The 15,721-nt window shown below is 40.8% G+C and overlaps 2 protein-coding genes across 2 annotated transcripts; one reads left to right on the top strand and one right to left on the bottom strand.

Moving 5' to 3' along the window:
* Positions 1-8,602: 8,602 nt before the first annotated feature.
* LOC115746975 (glucan endo-1,3-beta-glucosidase, acidic isoform-like) lies at positions 8,603-9,016 on the top strand. Its single transcript, XM_030682980.2, has one exon. The coding sequence runs from the start codon at positions 8,603-8,605 to the stop codon at positions 9,014-9,016; it is 414 nt and encodes a 137-aa protein (XP_030538840.2).
* Positions 9,017-10,039: 1,023 nt separating this feature from the next.
* Positions 10,040-13,826, bottom strand: LOC115746976 (probable disease resistance protein At5g66900). The gene is made up of 6 exons (XM_048272353.1): positions 13,105-13,826; positions 11,970-12,376; positions 11,446-11,807; positions 11,085-11,256; positions 10,995-11,034; positions 10,040-10,899 (listed from the first exon to the last, which is right to left on the bottom strand). Exons 1-6 carry the CDS (start codon positions 13,712-13,714, stop codon positions 10,061-10,063), a joined length of 2,430 nt encoding a protein of 809 aa, XP_048128310.1. The 5' UTR covers positions 13,715-13,826; the 3' UTR covers positions 10,040-10,060.
* Between the last annotated feature and the right edge of the window lie 1,895 nt (positions 13,827-15,721).

The raw sequence follows: 15,721 nt of genomic DNA, 5'->3' as shown, positions 1-15,721 counted from the left end.
TCTGCTGGTGCTCTACAACGGGAGGTCATTCTCTACTTGTTATATTATATGCAATTGCTGCTGCTTCGTCACTATTTTACCTTTGCTGCTGCCGCCTTCAACATTCTACCACGACGGTTCTTTGCTCCTTCGACTACGTGATGGCTTGCTACTGGTGGTGGTCCTTTTGTTGTTGTAACTTTTAAAGACCTTTGGTACTTTTGTTTTCCACCCCGGTTGTGTCTCAGGGTTGTTGCGTTCTTACGATTATGGTTTTGGCCACCTGTTAGGCCCATACTAGTTTTAGCTTTTCCTTTTGGTCCGTGTTTTTTGTTCACAAATCTGCTACTACACAATTGGGATTTTGCTCTTACTGCCTTGTTGAGCTGCTGCTCCTAGACTACTTATGCTGTTCTACCACTGCTGCAAGTTGGAAGTCCCTCCAACCGCTGTTCTCCTCTCCCGATGCTCCTTCTTCTGCCTTCTATGTTTGCTTGCTTAGGTACTTCATGCTGTTTCAACACATGTTGTTTCAACACCCTTGCTATTTTACTGCTGCCGTGCTGCTTGTGCTGTTGTCTTCTTCAGCGTCCTTCGGCCACTTTAGCTCCCCAACCTTCTCGGATCTCCCCTCCTTTTGGTTGCTGCTGCTCTCTTTTGGAGCTACCCGTGAGGTCCCCAGCTTCTTCTGCCTAGACTTTTGGGGCTGCTTCTTCAAAGTCTTGCCTCTCCACTTGCTTCTGTATGGCTTTCCTACTTTGTATAGCTCTACTTTTGTTGGGCCATGCAAATGCTTTATATTTCTCGCCCTTGTTTGGCTTGTGTTATTATCCACTCGCCTTGTCGGCTCTTACATGTATTCGACCTTCTCCTTGTATTTTGTGGCCGGTTCACCGTTGAACTCTCTATGTCACATACCATGCCATATTGAGTTCGGGGTTTTTGTGCCTGTTTCCTTTTGTAACTAGCCCTTTGGAAAGATCAATATATACTTACCTTACCAAAAGAAAAAAAAAATTGATACGAATGCATTGATACCAAAATCACCCAAATTGGACGTCATACGCCACCGCATGAGCTTCGACATGATTCTTTTTTTTTTTTTTTTGTCAACGATCAAAGTCAACAATCAACGGTCAACCGTGCCAATCAAGTTAGCAGGTCAACGGGTTAACCGGGTTAGAACTCGGGTCGGGGTCTGCGCTATGTCATAAGCTACATGGCCGGCCTCGTAGGCGGCCGCACGAGTGCTACGTCGGCAAGCAATTGTCGATGGTTCCAGGCACGCGTGACACACATGGGCGTGTAACATCCACGCGCAGAGTGCTCCACTAGCTTGTGACGACGCGTGCGACTTCGCTAAGAGTCCGACGACGATGTTCCGCCCCTCAAAATGCTCATATGGCTACGACCATTCCGATGGTATGATCAAAATGCATTTTCATTGAACCAAAGTTTGCAAATTGCAACTTTTCGTTGAGGTCCCCTATGAGCCTCGCCTCGCTAAGGCATGTGTGGCTCGTTCAGCATCGTCGAGCCTCCTCCGGTGATGGGCGACCACTCTCTAAACTCGTATCGACGTGTAGATTCTAGCCATCTATTCACATTGTATTTTTACTGAACCAATTTTTCAAAAAAAAAATGAATAGTACCAACGACGCAAACAAACCTATTTAACTTCAATCAACAATATACGAAACATGGCATAATGGGTTTAATCGGTGAGTGTGTGATCTAGAAAACAAGTTTACATGCTCTAATACCAATGAAGGATACTAAATCCTTTATTCTAAACATCAAACTTGCGAAAACATGCCTTAATACTGCTTGTATCACTAATCGGGAAACGAATACATCACGAGGACATGCCGTAATTGCCACAGATTAGATATCGCCTTTGCGGTATCGAGAGTCCCTTCGCTTTGAATGCGATTCAACAGTAGAGAGGAAGAGAGCATCGTTTTCGTGTTCTCCGGAATACGACGGACTACGGAGAAGAGAGAAGGGGAAGTTACATCTACCAAAGACATGACTTTCCCACGTTCAAAAAAGAAACTGCCGATAACCGCTTTGGCAATTATCTGTAGTGGGTGGGTGTGGTTGGCCATATAGGCACACACCGTAAGACCCATATTCCAACAAATATAAAATTGGTAAAGGTTATAGGGGCTGTAACATCGGCATGGTGGCCTCGGCGATTATCTAGATGATCGTTTCGTTGCGCTGCATTGCTTGATCAGACTCTTCAAAATCATTCCATGTTATAACGGCTCCACTACATTATTAATTTGCCACGTCTCTAAAGTGGGCCCACTTTTAACCTATTCTCTCGAGAAAATATTAGGTGAGATTAGAGTGCCAAGACAATCCATACAAAAAAATAAGATGTGTCTTTTGTGAGTCCCACTGTCGACAAATTTTCAAAACCCTCTCCTCTTGTAAAGACACCATGATCTCTTCCCCCTTATTTCTCTCTCTCTCTCTCTCTCTCTCTCTCTCTCTCTCTCTCTCTCTCTGCGTCTTTCCAAGGCCTGCTCTCTGCGTGACCTCTCTCTCTTCCATCCCACTTCAAAACCCGCTCACTCTCTCAAATCCCTCTTCACTCACGACCGACCAAGGAGAAACAAGAAAAAAATCTTCCACATCTCCTTTTCAAATCTTATTCACAAACAAAAACACAAAACTTCCAAATCTTCCATAAATCCGCCTCCGTCATAGCCTCTGAGCCCATTGGTAGTCCGAAGCACCCATATTTTCCACGAACACACTCAAATCATGTTTGCCTCTACATTCGTTCACAGAGCTTGCTCTGGAACTTCGTCCCGCAATTTCTCTCGACGTTTGGTCAATTCCTCTTCCCGTTCATCTCTCTTGTTGTGTTTCAACTTTGATTTGTTAGAGTCGGTTTTGATTTTCCTGCTTGCATGCTAAAGAGGGCTAAGGTTGAAATAAAAATTATTGTGGGGTTCGTCTCTCAATTGTGACCGTGGTGTTCTTGCTCTTTAGCTTTGCATTTTTTAATACTATTGATTGTGATGCGTTTGATTTTTTACTTTTATTGTTACACAATTGCATCTTTAAGATTGCTTCTACAGCCTCTTTGTTTCCCATTTTGTTGGGGTGGCCTTAAATTTTAGCCTATATTTTGGCGACCTGGACCTTTTTTTATTTGTTTATCACTAAAATGATGGCAAACATTATGGGAGCTAAGTTTATTTGGTAGAAGTTTTATGTTCCTCATTATCTTAATATCACAAAGACTATGATGCTAGAAGGACAGAAAGCTGTCCGGTCATATTGTGTAGATGAAATGGTAGCTTTTTGTTATGATTATTTTTCTTTTTCTATGGACATCAAGGTTCTGAAATTTGACCGAGGAAGCCATGAGAACATCCATTCATTGCGATTTTTGTAGTATTGAACCTGGTTTGCCGAGACTATTGCTGTTTTTTTAAAGTCATCACATCAATTACTTCGCATGTACAAAGTTATTAGATGGCTAAATCAAAAATAATTCATCATTCATATTATGAGAAACATATTTTTCATTCTTAAGTAACAAATGAGATGTTATTTTGTTTGTAATTAAATACTTTTTTTTTTTTTTATTGCAGCATAAAACTTCCCTTCTTGCACATGTAAGGCATGATTTGGACAAAAGTTTTGAGTTTGCAATAGGTATGGTTTTTCCAAATGAACTTGAGGCATATCATAATTATTTGGCTTATGCGATTGGAAAATGATTTGGAGAGAGGAAGGCTACTGTGGTTAAAAATGCTAAAGAAGAAATAACTCGATGAACTTTTGTGTGTAACTGTGAGGGGCATTCTGTTAGCGTATCCGATAAAGAAAGAAAATATAAGAGGTTTGAGGTTAGATGTGATTGTCTTGCTCATATCAAATTTAAGATGGACAATAATGTATATGAAGTCATAGAGTTTGTTTCTGAGCATAATCATGCATTTATACCTAAAGATTAAAAACATTTGATAAGATGTAAAAGAATGATATCCGATAACGATAAGGCTGTCCTAGCTGATATTGCTAAATCTAGCATTGGGGGACTTCCTCATTTAAATTCTTAGCAACCAGAGCGGGAGGAAGCCAAAGCTTTCGTTTCATCTCGAGTGATGCTCAAAATCACCTGCATATAGAAAGATCCAATGTTATAAGTGGGGGTATTGTCATAGTCTTCTAAATCATTTTCATCGCATACAAATGTAATTTCTACGATGTACGGGTAGGTCAAGAGGGTAGGTTGATAAATCTATTTTGGAGAGATAGTTTGTCCAAATTTGATTACAACTATTTTGGTGATGTGTTGGTGTTTGATACTATGCATTGTACGAACAAATATAACATGATATGTACGCCTTTTGTTTGGGTTAATCAACATTGAAATAATACTCTATTCGGCTATGCATTTTTGTTGAATGAGATTGCTGATCGTCTATGTGTAATAAGGCTTTGAAAACCATCTTTGCTAATCAAGATCAAGTAATGACAAAAACCATTAGAACGGTGTTTCAGAATATACAATACCGTTTATGGACTTGACACATTGGGAAAAATACCAATCAAAACATTCCATAGCTTTACCACAAGCCGAAGTTTAAGGATAAATATTTTTTTACGCTTGTGTATAGATGCAGATCATAGGATGAATTTGAATCTACTTAGAGAGAAATGGGAGTGGAGTGGGAAACTAAGAATAACATTTGGCTTCGGAGATTATATGAACCTAGACAAAAATGGAGTTCATCTTTTGGTCGTAATATTTTTAAGGGTTAATACCATGAAAAATCCTAAACCGGTACACACGTGACAAATTTACCCAAAACTATTTTTTTGACCACGAAAAATCCCAAACCGGTACATTTGTGACAAATTTACCCCAAACTATTTTTTTGACCACCAAAAATCCTAAAATGGTATATTTGTGACAAATTTACCCTAAACTAATTCTTTTGGCCACGAAATACCCCAAACCGGTACACATGTGACAAATTCACCCCACGTTAAATTGATTTAATATCATGAAAAATCTCAAATTGAAAAACTTGTGACAAACAGAGGGTCAAAACCCCATATTGGTATACCCGTTAACTATCATGTGTCACTAAATCAGCAATTTGACAGTTAAATTTAATGAAAATTAACGGATGGTAAATTTGTCACATGTGTACGAGTTTAGGGTAAATTTGTCACAGGTGTACCAATTTAGGGTTTTTTGTGGTTAAAGAAATAATTTGGGGTAAATTTGACACAAGTGTACCAATTTGGGGTTTTCCATGGTATTAACCCTATTTTTAAATGTGGTATAAGATTAAGTCAAAGGAGCGAGAGCACCAATAATGTCTTCCAACGAATGTTGACCAAGACATTGACCCCTATAGAATTTGTCTACCAAATTGAAGCACATGCGAGAAATTGAAAGTCAAAATGATTATAGTTCTTGTGGGAAACCCAAATATAGATTTTGAATAATGGAATTTTAACACATGTTGCCTCTTTGTATACTAGTACCATATTCAAAAGGTTTAATGAAGAAGTGTTGCAAAGTATCTTCGAACATATTTCAAGTACTACACTCGATGGATCGGTTCAAATGTATACTCTCAAGTGTAAGGGGATTCAATGTGAACATGTTTTTAGATTTGACGCTGCAGACTTTTTAGTTTCTTGTGAATGTAAATTATTTTAATCAAAGAGGTGGTTGTGTCGCCATGACTTATGCGTGTTGATTGGGAACATATTGGTTATAGGCATTCTATCTTTCTATATTTTGAAAAGATGGACTAAGGGTGCCAAACAAGGGAATGCGAATGATGAATCGCCTTAAATCTGGGGAAAAGAGGACATGTCCATTTCTACTAGGAAATAGTGTCCAATGAGATGGAACTCAGACTTTTTGACTCCATATTTCACTGCTAGGATCTCCTTGAAAGTAGAATGGTAATGGATTTCTGCAGGAGTGAATCATCCACTTTTGTAAGCGCAAATGTGGCGCTCACCATCAATTCCCTCAAGGAGAATGGTTGCCCAATATTTGTCGCTTACATCCGTCTACGATATTCTCTTGCCGGTAGATGGGATTTGCAACGGAGGAAGGTGTTGCAACAAATCTTTCAAATAGGCAACTGCAACGGGTCCATTAAAATTTAATTGATTTTTCACATTAATACAAGAATCTTTTGAACATATGAGTTTGGGAGCTGAAGATGGAAATAGTATGAGCATAGTGAGGAAAGCCTTGTAAAAAGGGAAGGCTAACATTTCATCATACAAGTCAAGTCTAGTTGTGACTGAGGATGCTAGTGATGATAATAATGAAGCTTCTTTGTGTGAGATTGCGGTATTAGACCCTCTTTGAAGGAAAGGAAAAGGAATTAGTTATGGAAGGATTAAAAGCTCAAGTGAGAAAAAAAAAATTCAAGAAAGAAATACCCTCAATACGAATAAAAAGTCGAGGTGAGTGACTTATTGATCAAGTTAATATGAGTAGCAAATTTTTTCTCTTATGCTAATTAATGTCAATTAACATATTTAATACTTTGTAATATAGAGTTGGTTGCCTAAGGAACACGTTATCAAACTCATTTACCCGATTATTCAATGTATTCAAATCATATTCGTTGTGCCTTTTATCCTAACAACATTGGTGGTCCTACAATAGATCTAAATTTTCATAATGTGTTGCTCTTAGTCCTCTATTTGTATTTACATTCTGCTAATTTGGTCTTTTTTTTTTTATATAGATGCAACTACCATAAATCATGCCGCTAGGGATTGTGAATGGATTTTCCTCATTCACTAGTCGGGTATTTAATAGTTACAAGCAAAATAATGGATCCATGGAAGCATTTAGTTACATTCTACTAATGGAGTCATTTATTTTATGCAGATTTAGTCACCGTACATCATGCCTCCAAGGATTATGAATGGATTTTCCCTATTCACTAGTCAAGTGCTTATTATGAAAATCAATTTACATCCCGATTGTCATTTCATCTTTTTGTATTGTATTATTTATTGATAATGGTTTGTCGTGGATAGATGTTGGAGTACCATAATAGATTCCATGGAACCATTTTGAGTTGGGTACTAGTTGGCTTTTGTGGATGTGGGATTATTTGAGACAATGTAAATATATTTGTTATTCCTTTGTGCATGGGTCATCACACTCTTCTTAGCAAATTGGGATAAATGAGTTGAACAATTCGGAGGGCATCGACAATGCATGGTCACAACATAAATATTCAGGAGGAATCCTCATCATTTTGAGTCAATCCTGTTGATGAATTATGATTCAACATTGGTACATCACAAATACGAGGGACCATGAGCATAGAGCTGCTAATTAGGAACCTCACGTTCTAGAGGCTAGTCCACGAGATCGCTCAGGACTTGAAGACCGACCTCCTGTTCCAAAACAACTTGCTAGGAGGATCGGGAGCGAGAGGGCTTAGGAGGTGGCAATGGCGTTACTGTTTATTTTGTTTATGTCTTAGGGTTTAAATATCTAGGTTTGAGGTTCCGGAGATGATGATTCTCATTACCCAGTTGTAAATTTGTCAGTTAGATGTGATTTCTGTGTTTTTTTCTTTTTTCTTGATGGCTCTCCATTCTTTCTTTTTTCTTGAGTAGAAGATTTTGTAGCAATTTACAAAGCTAGACCAGAATAAGTTGTGTTCTTCCATTTGGAAATTATCAAAGGACTCACAGATGAATCATACGTATCGATAGTAGAAATTGAGGAACTAAAATGAAGCACATCCCCCACAAATGAAAAAGAACAAGGTGAAGGCCGAGAGAAGAGTAAAACTCACAGAAGGGGTGAAGGGATCAGATGGCTTGAAATGGCTCAAGTTGAAAACAAGATTTGGAAGATTTTTTCTTGTTTCTCCTTGGTCGGTCATGAGTGAAGAGGGATATAAGAGAGAGAGAAGATTTTGGAGTGGGATTAGAGAGAGAGAGGTCATGTGAAGAACAGGCCTCGGAAGACGTAGAGAGAGAGTGAAAGAGTAAAAAGGGGAAAGAGATCTCAGCATCTTCAAGAGAGGAAAGGTTTTGAAATTTTACTGACAGTGGGACTCGCGAATGACACGTGTCATTTTTTGTATGGACTGTCTCAGATATGACGTGGCACTCCAATCTCACCTAATATTTTGTCCCCTTACTCTCTCTCCCCTCTTTTTCACCACCATCTTCTTCTTCATACATTTATGTATTGAGCACTAAATTTTTTAAAAAAATACAATCAAATCCCAAAATTTAGGAAAAATTCCAAATAAGGGTATGAAGTGCCCAAATTTTCTCAAATAAGGGCATGAAGTAGACCTTGTTTCAAAGTGAAGTGCTTAAATCGATTCAAAGAAGAGTCCGACCGAATGGCATTTTCGTCATTTACTTTTTTACTAGTTTTTTTATTTTTTTTATTTTATCTTCGTTCTTTTTCCTCGCTACTGCCATCTCCACACCCTGCCAATCCCGCATCCTTCTTCCTCCAGCTCCACCGCTGGCCACCACGGCCCCGAGGACGGGCCCACCTCCCTGAGCGTGTCGGCCCTGACCGTCCAGTCCATCGCTCCTGTAGTTCCTGTACAACACCGAATCACCGTTCATGGAAAACGTGTACCCATACGTCAACTACCTAATTGAGGTGGGGCACGTGTCGCTGGACTACGAGCTGTTCAGGGGAGGAGGAGAGCCAGTCCGTGACGACATGCTGGCATACGACAACCTGTTCAACGCGAGCGTGGATGCATTCGCTTGGGTGATGGAGAAGGAAGGGTTCGGAGGGTGGGAGGTGGTGGTGGCGGAGAGTGGGGAGGCGGAGGGCATGGCGAACGTGTTGGCATTCAACGGGAATGTGGTGAGGCGGGCGGTGAGGGGTGCGGGGACGCCAAAGAGGCCCAGCGTAGGCGTGGAGGTTTATCTGTTCGGACTATTTGATGAGAATAAGAAGGTCGGCAAAGAGTATGAGAGGCATTTTGGGCTTAATGGCACCAGGGCCTATAATTTGAACTTCAGTTGAGCTTTTTTGGTTCTTTTTTCGCTACCATGATGTTGCAAAGAAGATGATTGACGACTAAAATTAAAGGAGCACCTTTTCTTTAAGGGGCTCGAACTAGACTGTTTCCTAGGACTTAGCTAGCCTACGGAATGTCCGACTTCGAGTGGGGCCACTCGTCGTAGTTCGGGTGTGGGGACCTGGGGAGGCAGTTGTGCGTGTTCGTGCCGTAAGGGGAAGAAAAGAAGGGGATCGCGGTGGTGCTGGGTTTGCCGCTGTCGACCATGAACGCCTTTGAAGAGTTGATCCATATTTGAAGACTGACTAATAATAGTGATTTTTCTCATTCTTTGTTCGTCGATCTTGGACTTGAGCTCATTGATGAAGGACACCGCCTCGAAGAGTAGGGACGCCTTGTCCATCCTGGACATGTCCGGGACCATCGTTCGCAGCGCATAGAAGCGATGGTTCAGCTTTTCCCGACACTGTCGTTCAGCGACAGTCCCTTCAGCCGCACCGCCTTCCAAGCAGCCTCTACCCACAACGAAGAGCATCACCCTCGGCCAGCTCAGCGGACTGGACGGTCAGGGCCGACACGCTCGAGGAGGTGGGCCCTTCTCTAGGGCCGTGGTGGCCAGCAGCAACGCTGGAGGAAGGGGGATACAGGACTAGCAGGTGTGGAGATGGTGCTGGCGAGAGAGACGGGCAGGGGAGGGAAGAGGGAAAAAAACGAAGATAAAGAAAAAAACAAAACAAAATAAAAATTAGCAAAAAAAGTAAAAGATGAAAATTTCCTTCAGTCAAGTCCTTTTTTGAAATGATTTAAGCAATTCGGATCCTTGTTTGAAATAAAATCCACTTCATGCTTTTATTTGAAAAAATAATGATACTTCAGGACCTTATTTGAAATTTTCCCTAAAATTTATCAAATTGATTTAATCAAGTTTTTTTATTAATATTGCCAATTTGGCTAATAAAAAATACTAACTGTGACATTTATTATTATTTTCTTCTCTAATATTATTTACATTAGATTAAAGCAGTACAAGCAGATGTCAATACCCCAGCTTAATCATTTAGCCAATCTAAGTTGGCTTCTTCTTCAAACAGAGTTATCTCCAAGCAGTTGAGAGTGTCCTTAAGAGGCCTCCACATGGCGACTTTGTCTTCCTCACAAACCACCTTCCTCAAGTTCCTCAACTTCACGATAGACGCCGGCAACCCAGACAACCTCAGACATCCTCTCATGTGTATCCTCTCGAGATTAACAATTTGACCAATTTGGTCAGGCAAGGCCCTTAGATTCAGGCAATCAGATATATCGAGAAATCTCAAGTTTTGGAGGCTTCGAATCGAGTCCGGTAACCGCAACAAGTTTGTGCAGGAGTTAAGCCTGATTACTTCAAGGGATGCCGATTGCCCAATTTGTTCGGGGAGAGCGGACAAGTTATGGCAGTTTGTGATGCTAAATTTCCGCAAAGGCTTTATCTCACAGATGTCATCCGGTAATGTCACAAGATCATTGCAATAGTCGATGTCGAGCTCCACTAAGTTTGGCATTGCATCGGAGATCTTGGCACCATTCGACATCGAAGCCTCACTGATGTCGCACATGAAAAAGGATATCTTCTTCAAACTGTGCAACCGTAGGTTTCCCATGCTTAGGAAAGGAACGGCTATGCGCTCGAGCCTGATCCTCCGTAAATTGGACCCTATGACATGGAAATTGCCCAGCTCAGCGGGAAAGAAACTGTAGTTTGTTACTATCAGGGCCTTAAGCTTGTGGGACTTCGCAATGAATTCGGGCAAAGCGTAGGTTTTGGTTTGCATGTTGGCCTGGAAGTTCAAGACAAGAGCCTCAGCTGCAGGCAACTCGAGATTCGGCCAGGGTGTTGAGAAATTTCCATCTGCGTTACGATCGAAGAAGGTAGTAACTACCAACCAGTTGAATTTTTCCCAGGAGATCTTTGAGAGAGAGAGAGAGAGAGAGAGAGTTACTAACCTGTGGAGATGGACACTAAACGAGCACGGAGAGGCTGTTGTTTTTTTTTTTTTGGCAAGGAAAACGGAAAATAGAAAGGAGAGGCTGTTGCTTTTGCTCTCTCCACCAGTTGGGAAAGTTATTTCCCATCAAGTCTAGAATGAGTCTCTCTCTCTTCTCTACTTCCCCTCGATTGCACTCCTTGATAGCCAGCTCTCTGAGCAGATCGTGCTGCATAACATAGTGGCTACGGTAAGATTCATCGTCGTCCCTTGAATCTCTCCTGTATGTATGCAATCAAACACTTGGATATAAGCTCTTGCGCTCGAGTTTCTTGCGCTAAATTATAGTGCCAGGCATTTGATAGTATCGATTCAATAGAAAAAGAAGACACTGATCTTTCCCACTCTTGAGAAATTAAGCCAGGAGTTAGAATGTTCTTTGCAGCTAAAAATGAACTTCAGGGCCATACCTGGGAAACACGAGATCAGCTAGGTTCCTGTACTCGAGTTCATGGAGGTCAGGAGTGGCCTGCACACCATCAAAATCTAGCTTGTACAATTCCACCCACATATCAATAAGGGCTGTAGCAGGGATCCGACAATCCTCCGGAAACGAGCCAAGGTCCATGAAACGTTCCTTGATCGAAGGGTCACCATCCAAGTCGTCCAAGCTCTTTCTGAGGCAATCTAGAATCTCGATGTCCAAATCAAGAAGGGAATGACCTTCAGACAATTCATGAAGCTTTTTTTTCCAGAATGCATAATCCTTTCCTCGGAGAGACTTGGCAACGACTTTAATGACCAATGGCAATCGCTTACAGTGTTCCACAATCTGCCATGGGGAAAAAAGACGAGCGATTATTGGAGAACTTGATAGGAATCATGTCTAATACAAAGCAAGGCGTCTCGTTGATGAAAGAGAGATCAAAGTAAAGACCAGATTTTCAATGACCATAAGAAATACCATAATTGATGCACGCAAGCAAAAGGATACCTGATTCAGGAGCTTAGCATCTGGTGCACCCATGCTCCTATCATCAACAGTGACGCATATACGAAAAAGTTCCACGGCTTCGTCATGAGTCAGTGGGTTCAGGTGATAGGCAGGACGAAAATGAGGAAACTCATATCTTGATGTCACCACAATCTTGTAATCTTTGATTCCATCGCAGATAAATTTGTCAATGATGGATTCCGATTCTTTCCAGACATCGTCCAGCACAAGCAAGACAGGATCTTGGCCTACTTTGTTGAGCAGTTGCTTCATGCAATGAACTGCAAACTCTTCTGATTTAATCTCGGGTACCTTGAAACCATTGTGTTGATACATTTTCTGGACAATGTCTGTCAGGTTGGGCTTCTTCGAGACGGGAACAAACATGATTTTGTCCTTAAATTTGCCTGTATGGAAACCACAGTGAGCCTGACTCCTATCGATTGCGAAGAGTATGAAATATTGCCACAACACTTTCCGACTAATGAATTCAGTAGGATAAGACGTAGAGCTAAGTAGATAAGCAGAAATAATAAGTCTGATGCATATGGCTATGAACAGGAGGGTTCAGCTGATTAAGAAAGGTCCTCAGTGCAATGAAACAGAGGCAAGTTATCACATATCCGAAAGCTTGGGAAAGATGTATCAGATTGGACATGATATCAAACCCGAAATGGAACGATGAGAAAATGATTCTTCTTGATGAAACATCCATCTGCATAACACCCAAGCAATTCTTTGTGCTAACATCCACATCTACCAGAAACTGAATTGCTCGACAGAGAGAAAAAGTAATGGATTCAATCATTCAAATATGTCCAAAAGTGGAACACCGTTCAGGCAACAGCTCCTATACACATAGGAGAATCTAAAAAGAAAGGGCAAAACTTGTCCATTTACGATCGCCGGCATCCACCCCAACTTTTCAGCTTTCGGCAGTTTCTCGATAGATTTAAGGTTAAATTGTCAAAATTAAAAGGTTTAAGATTGAATTGAGATTCATGTAATAGATTTATGACTTTTTTTATCATTAACCAAAAATCTATTAGAGTTGACCAGCCGGCGAGGATCAATTCAATAAATTCACCCCTACTTTTTTCAGTTCTGGATCAATCAAAGTACTAATCACACATACCTTCAATTGCCGCTTCATGACATAATTTCTTGAGCAGAGTGGTCTTCCCGCACCCGCCTGGGGCGGTCACAATGATCACAGATGCTCCCTTCTCGAGCAACTGCTCCTGTAGCTGCCTCAAGGACGCCTCCACCTCCAACCCAACAATGAAATCGGGCGCCGCAGGGACCGCAAGGTTGCCAAAAGCCTCAAGCCCACTCTGGAGGGCCCCGCCGTTGGACAGCACGGAAATTAACAGCTCCTTCGCGTCCCTCGCATTTAGCAGCGGTATGTAAAGCTGGAACTGGAGTGCCGCGTTGAAGGCGGTCAGCTTTCTCGAGTGTGTATACTTCGTGCACAGGTTGAGCTTGTGGATCTTCAAGCACTTGTTGACCAGTCCTTGGCCTTCCTCCAATAGGACCTTGATCGGAGCCAACTCTTCCGGACTCCGGTCCAGCAGATTGTTGAACTTGTCGATGTCCTTGATGATTGGTTCTATGTTGCCCAAAGTGGTTTGGATCTTCTTCAGCTGGCCACGAAATGCGGCAACAGTTTTCACTAGGTGGTTAACGAGCGAGAACAGCTCGCCGAATGCTGCTCCCACAGCAGCCCCTGCGAAATCAATAGGCATTTCTGGTTTTTTCTTTTCTTCGCAGACCAGACGAGCCCAGACAATCCAAAAGCTTTGATGGGTCGCAAGGATGCTTCGAAGAACTGCAAACCCACGTCCCAAGATTTTTGCAAAGAGGCAGGGAGAGGAGCTTTTGGGTCTTTGAAGCAACACCGGAGAATGAGATGAACGACAAGGTGAGAGAGAGACTCTTTATGAAAGTGGTAGCCAAGCCATCGTATGGGAAGTTTCTCGGGAAGAGCGTCCATTGGACTTGGAGGCCTCCCTCTGGTAGCCGACCGGGTCCATGTCGGAAGTCGCACTGCGAGGGCCCGGGTCTACGCGCTTGTCAAGAGAAAGCTATAGGCGGGTATTTTGTCCGTATTTATCCAACCCGGTGTTATCCAGCGAATTTGGATTGACCCGGAGGTAGACCCGGTGGACGAAACCTTGAAGAACGATGGACGAAATGAGGTCGAGTTGCACATGACGTTTTGGGCTTGTTTAGTAACGTTTTTATTCTTCTATTTTTATTTTTCAAAATACAAAAAGAATAAAAAATATATTTGGTAATGCAAATGATTCTGATTCTAATTCTGTTTCGAGAATCTTTTTAGACCAAAAATAAGAAAAAAAAAAGTTGCTTTTCTAAAAAAAGAACACTTTTGAGAATCAAAAAGGCAACGATAGTATTCTTTCATTTTTATCGGGTGCCTCAGAGGCATGGGTCGGGTCAACCCAACCCGATCCAGATAAATTTCTTTAATAAAAATTTCGAACAAAAAATCAGAAAATGATTAAAAATCCAAAAAATGGAACATTCATAAAAAATATTAAAAAATTGGAAAAAAAAAATTGAAAATTCCAAAAAAAATCTCAAAAATTAGGATATGGGTCATTTCAATTGGTCAATCCTATTTTTGATGATTTTGTCTTTCGATATCTTCCAAATGACGATTTTGCCCCTCATGGGAAAATCATTTCAAAAAATCTCGAAAATTCCAAAAAAAATCTCAAAAAGTAGGAAATGGATCCATTCATATGGCCAATCCTGTTTTTGGTAATTTTGTCTTTCGATTTTCGTAAACCTTGCCCGATTTGTTGTTGGAGTACCATACTACATCGGTGACCATTCACATGGTATTCATTCGCAATAAAAGATAATCAAAGTCACATATTTCATTCTTGGCATATGCATAGCCTCAAGAGAAGCATGGGAAAATAACAATTTTAGCGTATTATCATTCCAATGAAGAAATCTGAAGCATTCTTATTTTGACCAAAAAGATGTTATAGTGCAAGAGGATCGCAATTTTGGGATTTAAGGAAAGTCATCAAATGTGATTATATAATTATTTGATTTAAATAACAAATTGGGAAGAGAAATGATTTTTCGTAACAGAAATTTTATGCATTTACCAAACGTATTTTTGATCCGGGAACAAAATTTTTATGTAGTTACCAAATGCGTTCTAATTCTCTAAAACTCATTTAGGGAACAGAATAAAAAAAATAAATTCTAATTAGAATCACTTTTTTGGAACAGAAACATTACCAAATAGGTCCTAAGTGTGTAACAGATGAGTTTATATTTCTTCGAATCATGAATGCATTAGTTTATTTGCGTGCACTATAATCCATTTCAATCATGATTTTGATAGGTTTTATGGTGAACTCAGTAGATCCTACTAAAGACATTTTGACCCACCACACGAGCTTTCAAAATTAAAAGTGAGCATTTGGTGTAGATGGTGAAATACTTCTCCTTTCAGGTGTTTGGTGATGCATTTCGCATATTTTGGCTGAGATCGGATACCACGAATAGAATTTGAAACGTAAAATTTGAGGAATAAAGAGCAAGATAATTTATTGATTAGGTGTCACTTGAGCAACGAGAGGGCTACGATCTTCACCGGGCAATCGAAGGCATCACAAACCGTAATTTAAATTGTGATGAACTCAGTCTCTCCAGCTCTTTATGAAGTGTTTCTTCGCACTAGACCTTTCAAAAGGGGTGAATTGAAGTCG

The sequence above is a fragment of the Rhodamnia argentea genome, chromosome 11 (genome assembly GCF_020921035.1).
Source record: "Rhodamnia argentea isolate NSW1041297 chromosome 11, ASM2092103v1, whole genome shotgun sequence".
Classification (NCBI taxonomy): Eukaryota; Viridiplantae; Streptophyta; class Magnoliopsida; order Myrtales; family Myrtaceae; genus Rhodamnia; species Rhodamnia argentea.
This window is presented reverse-complemented; position numbering and strand designations above follow the sequence as displayed.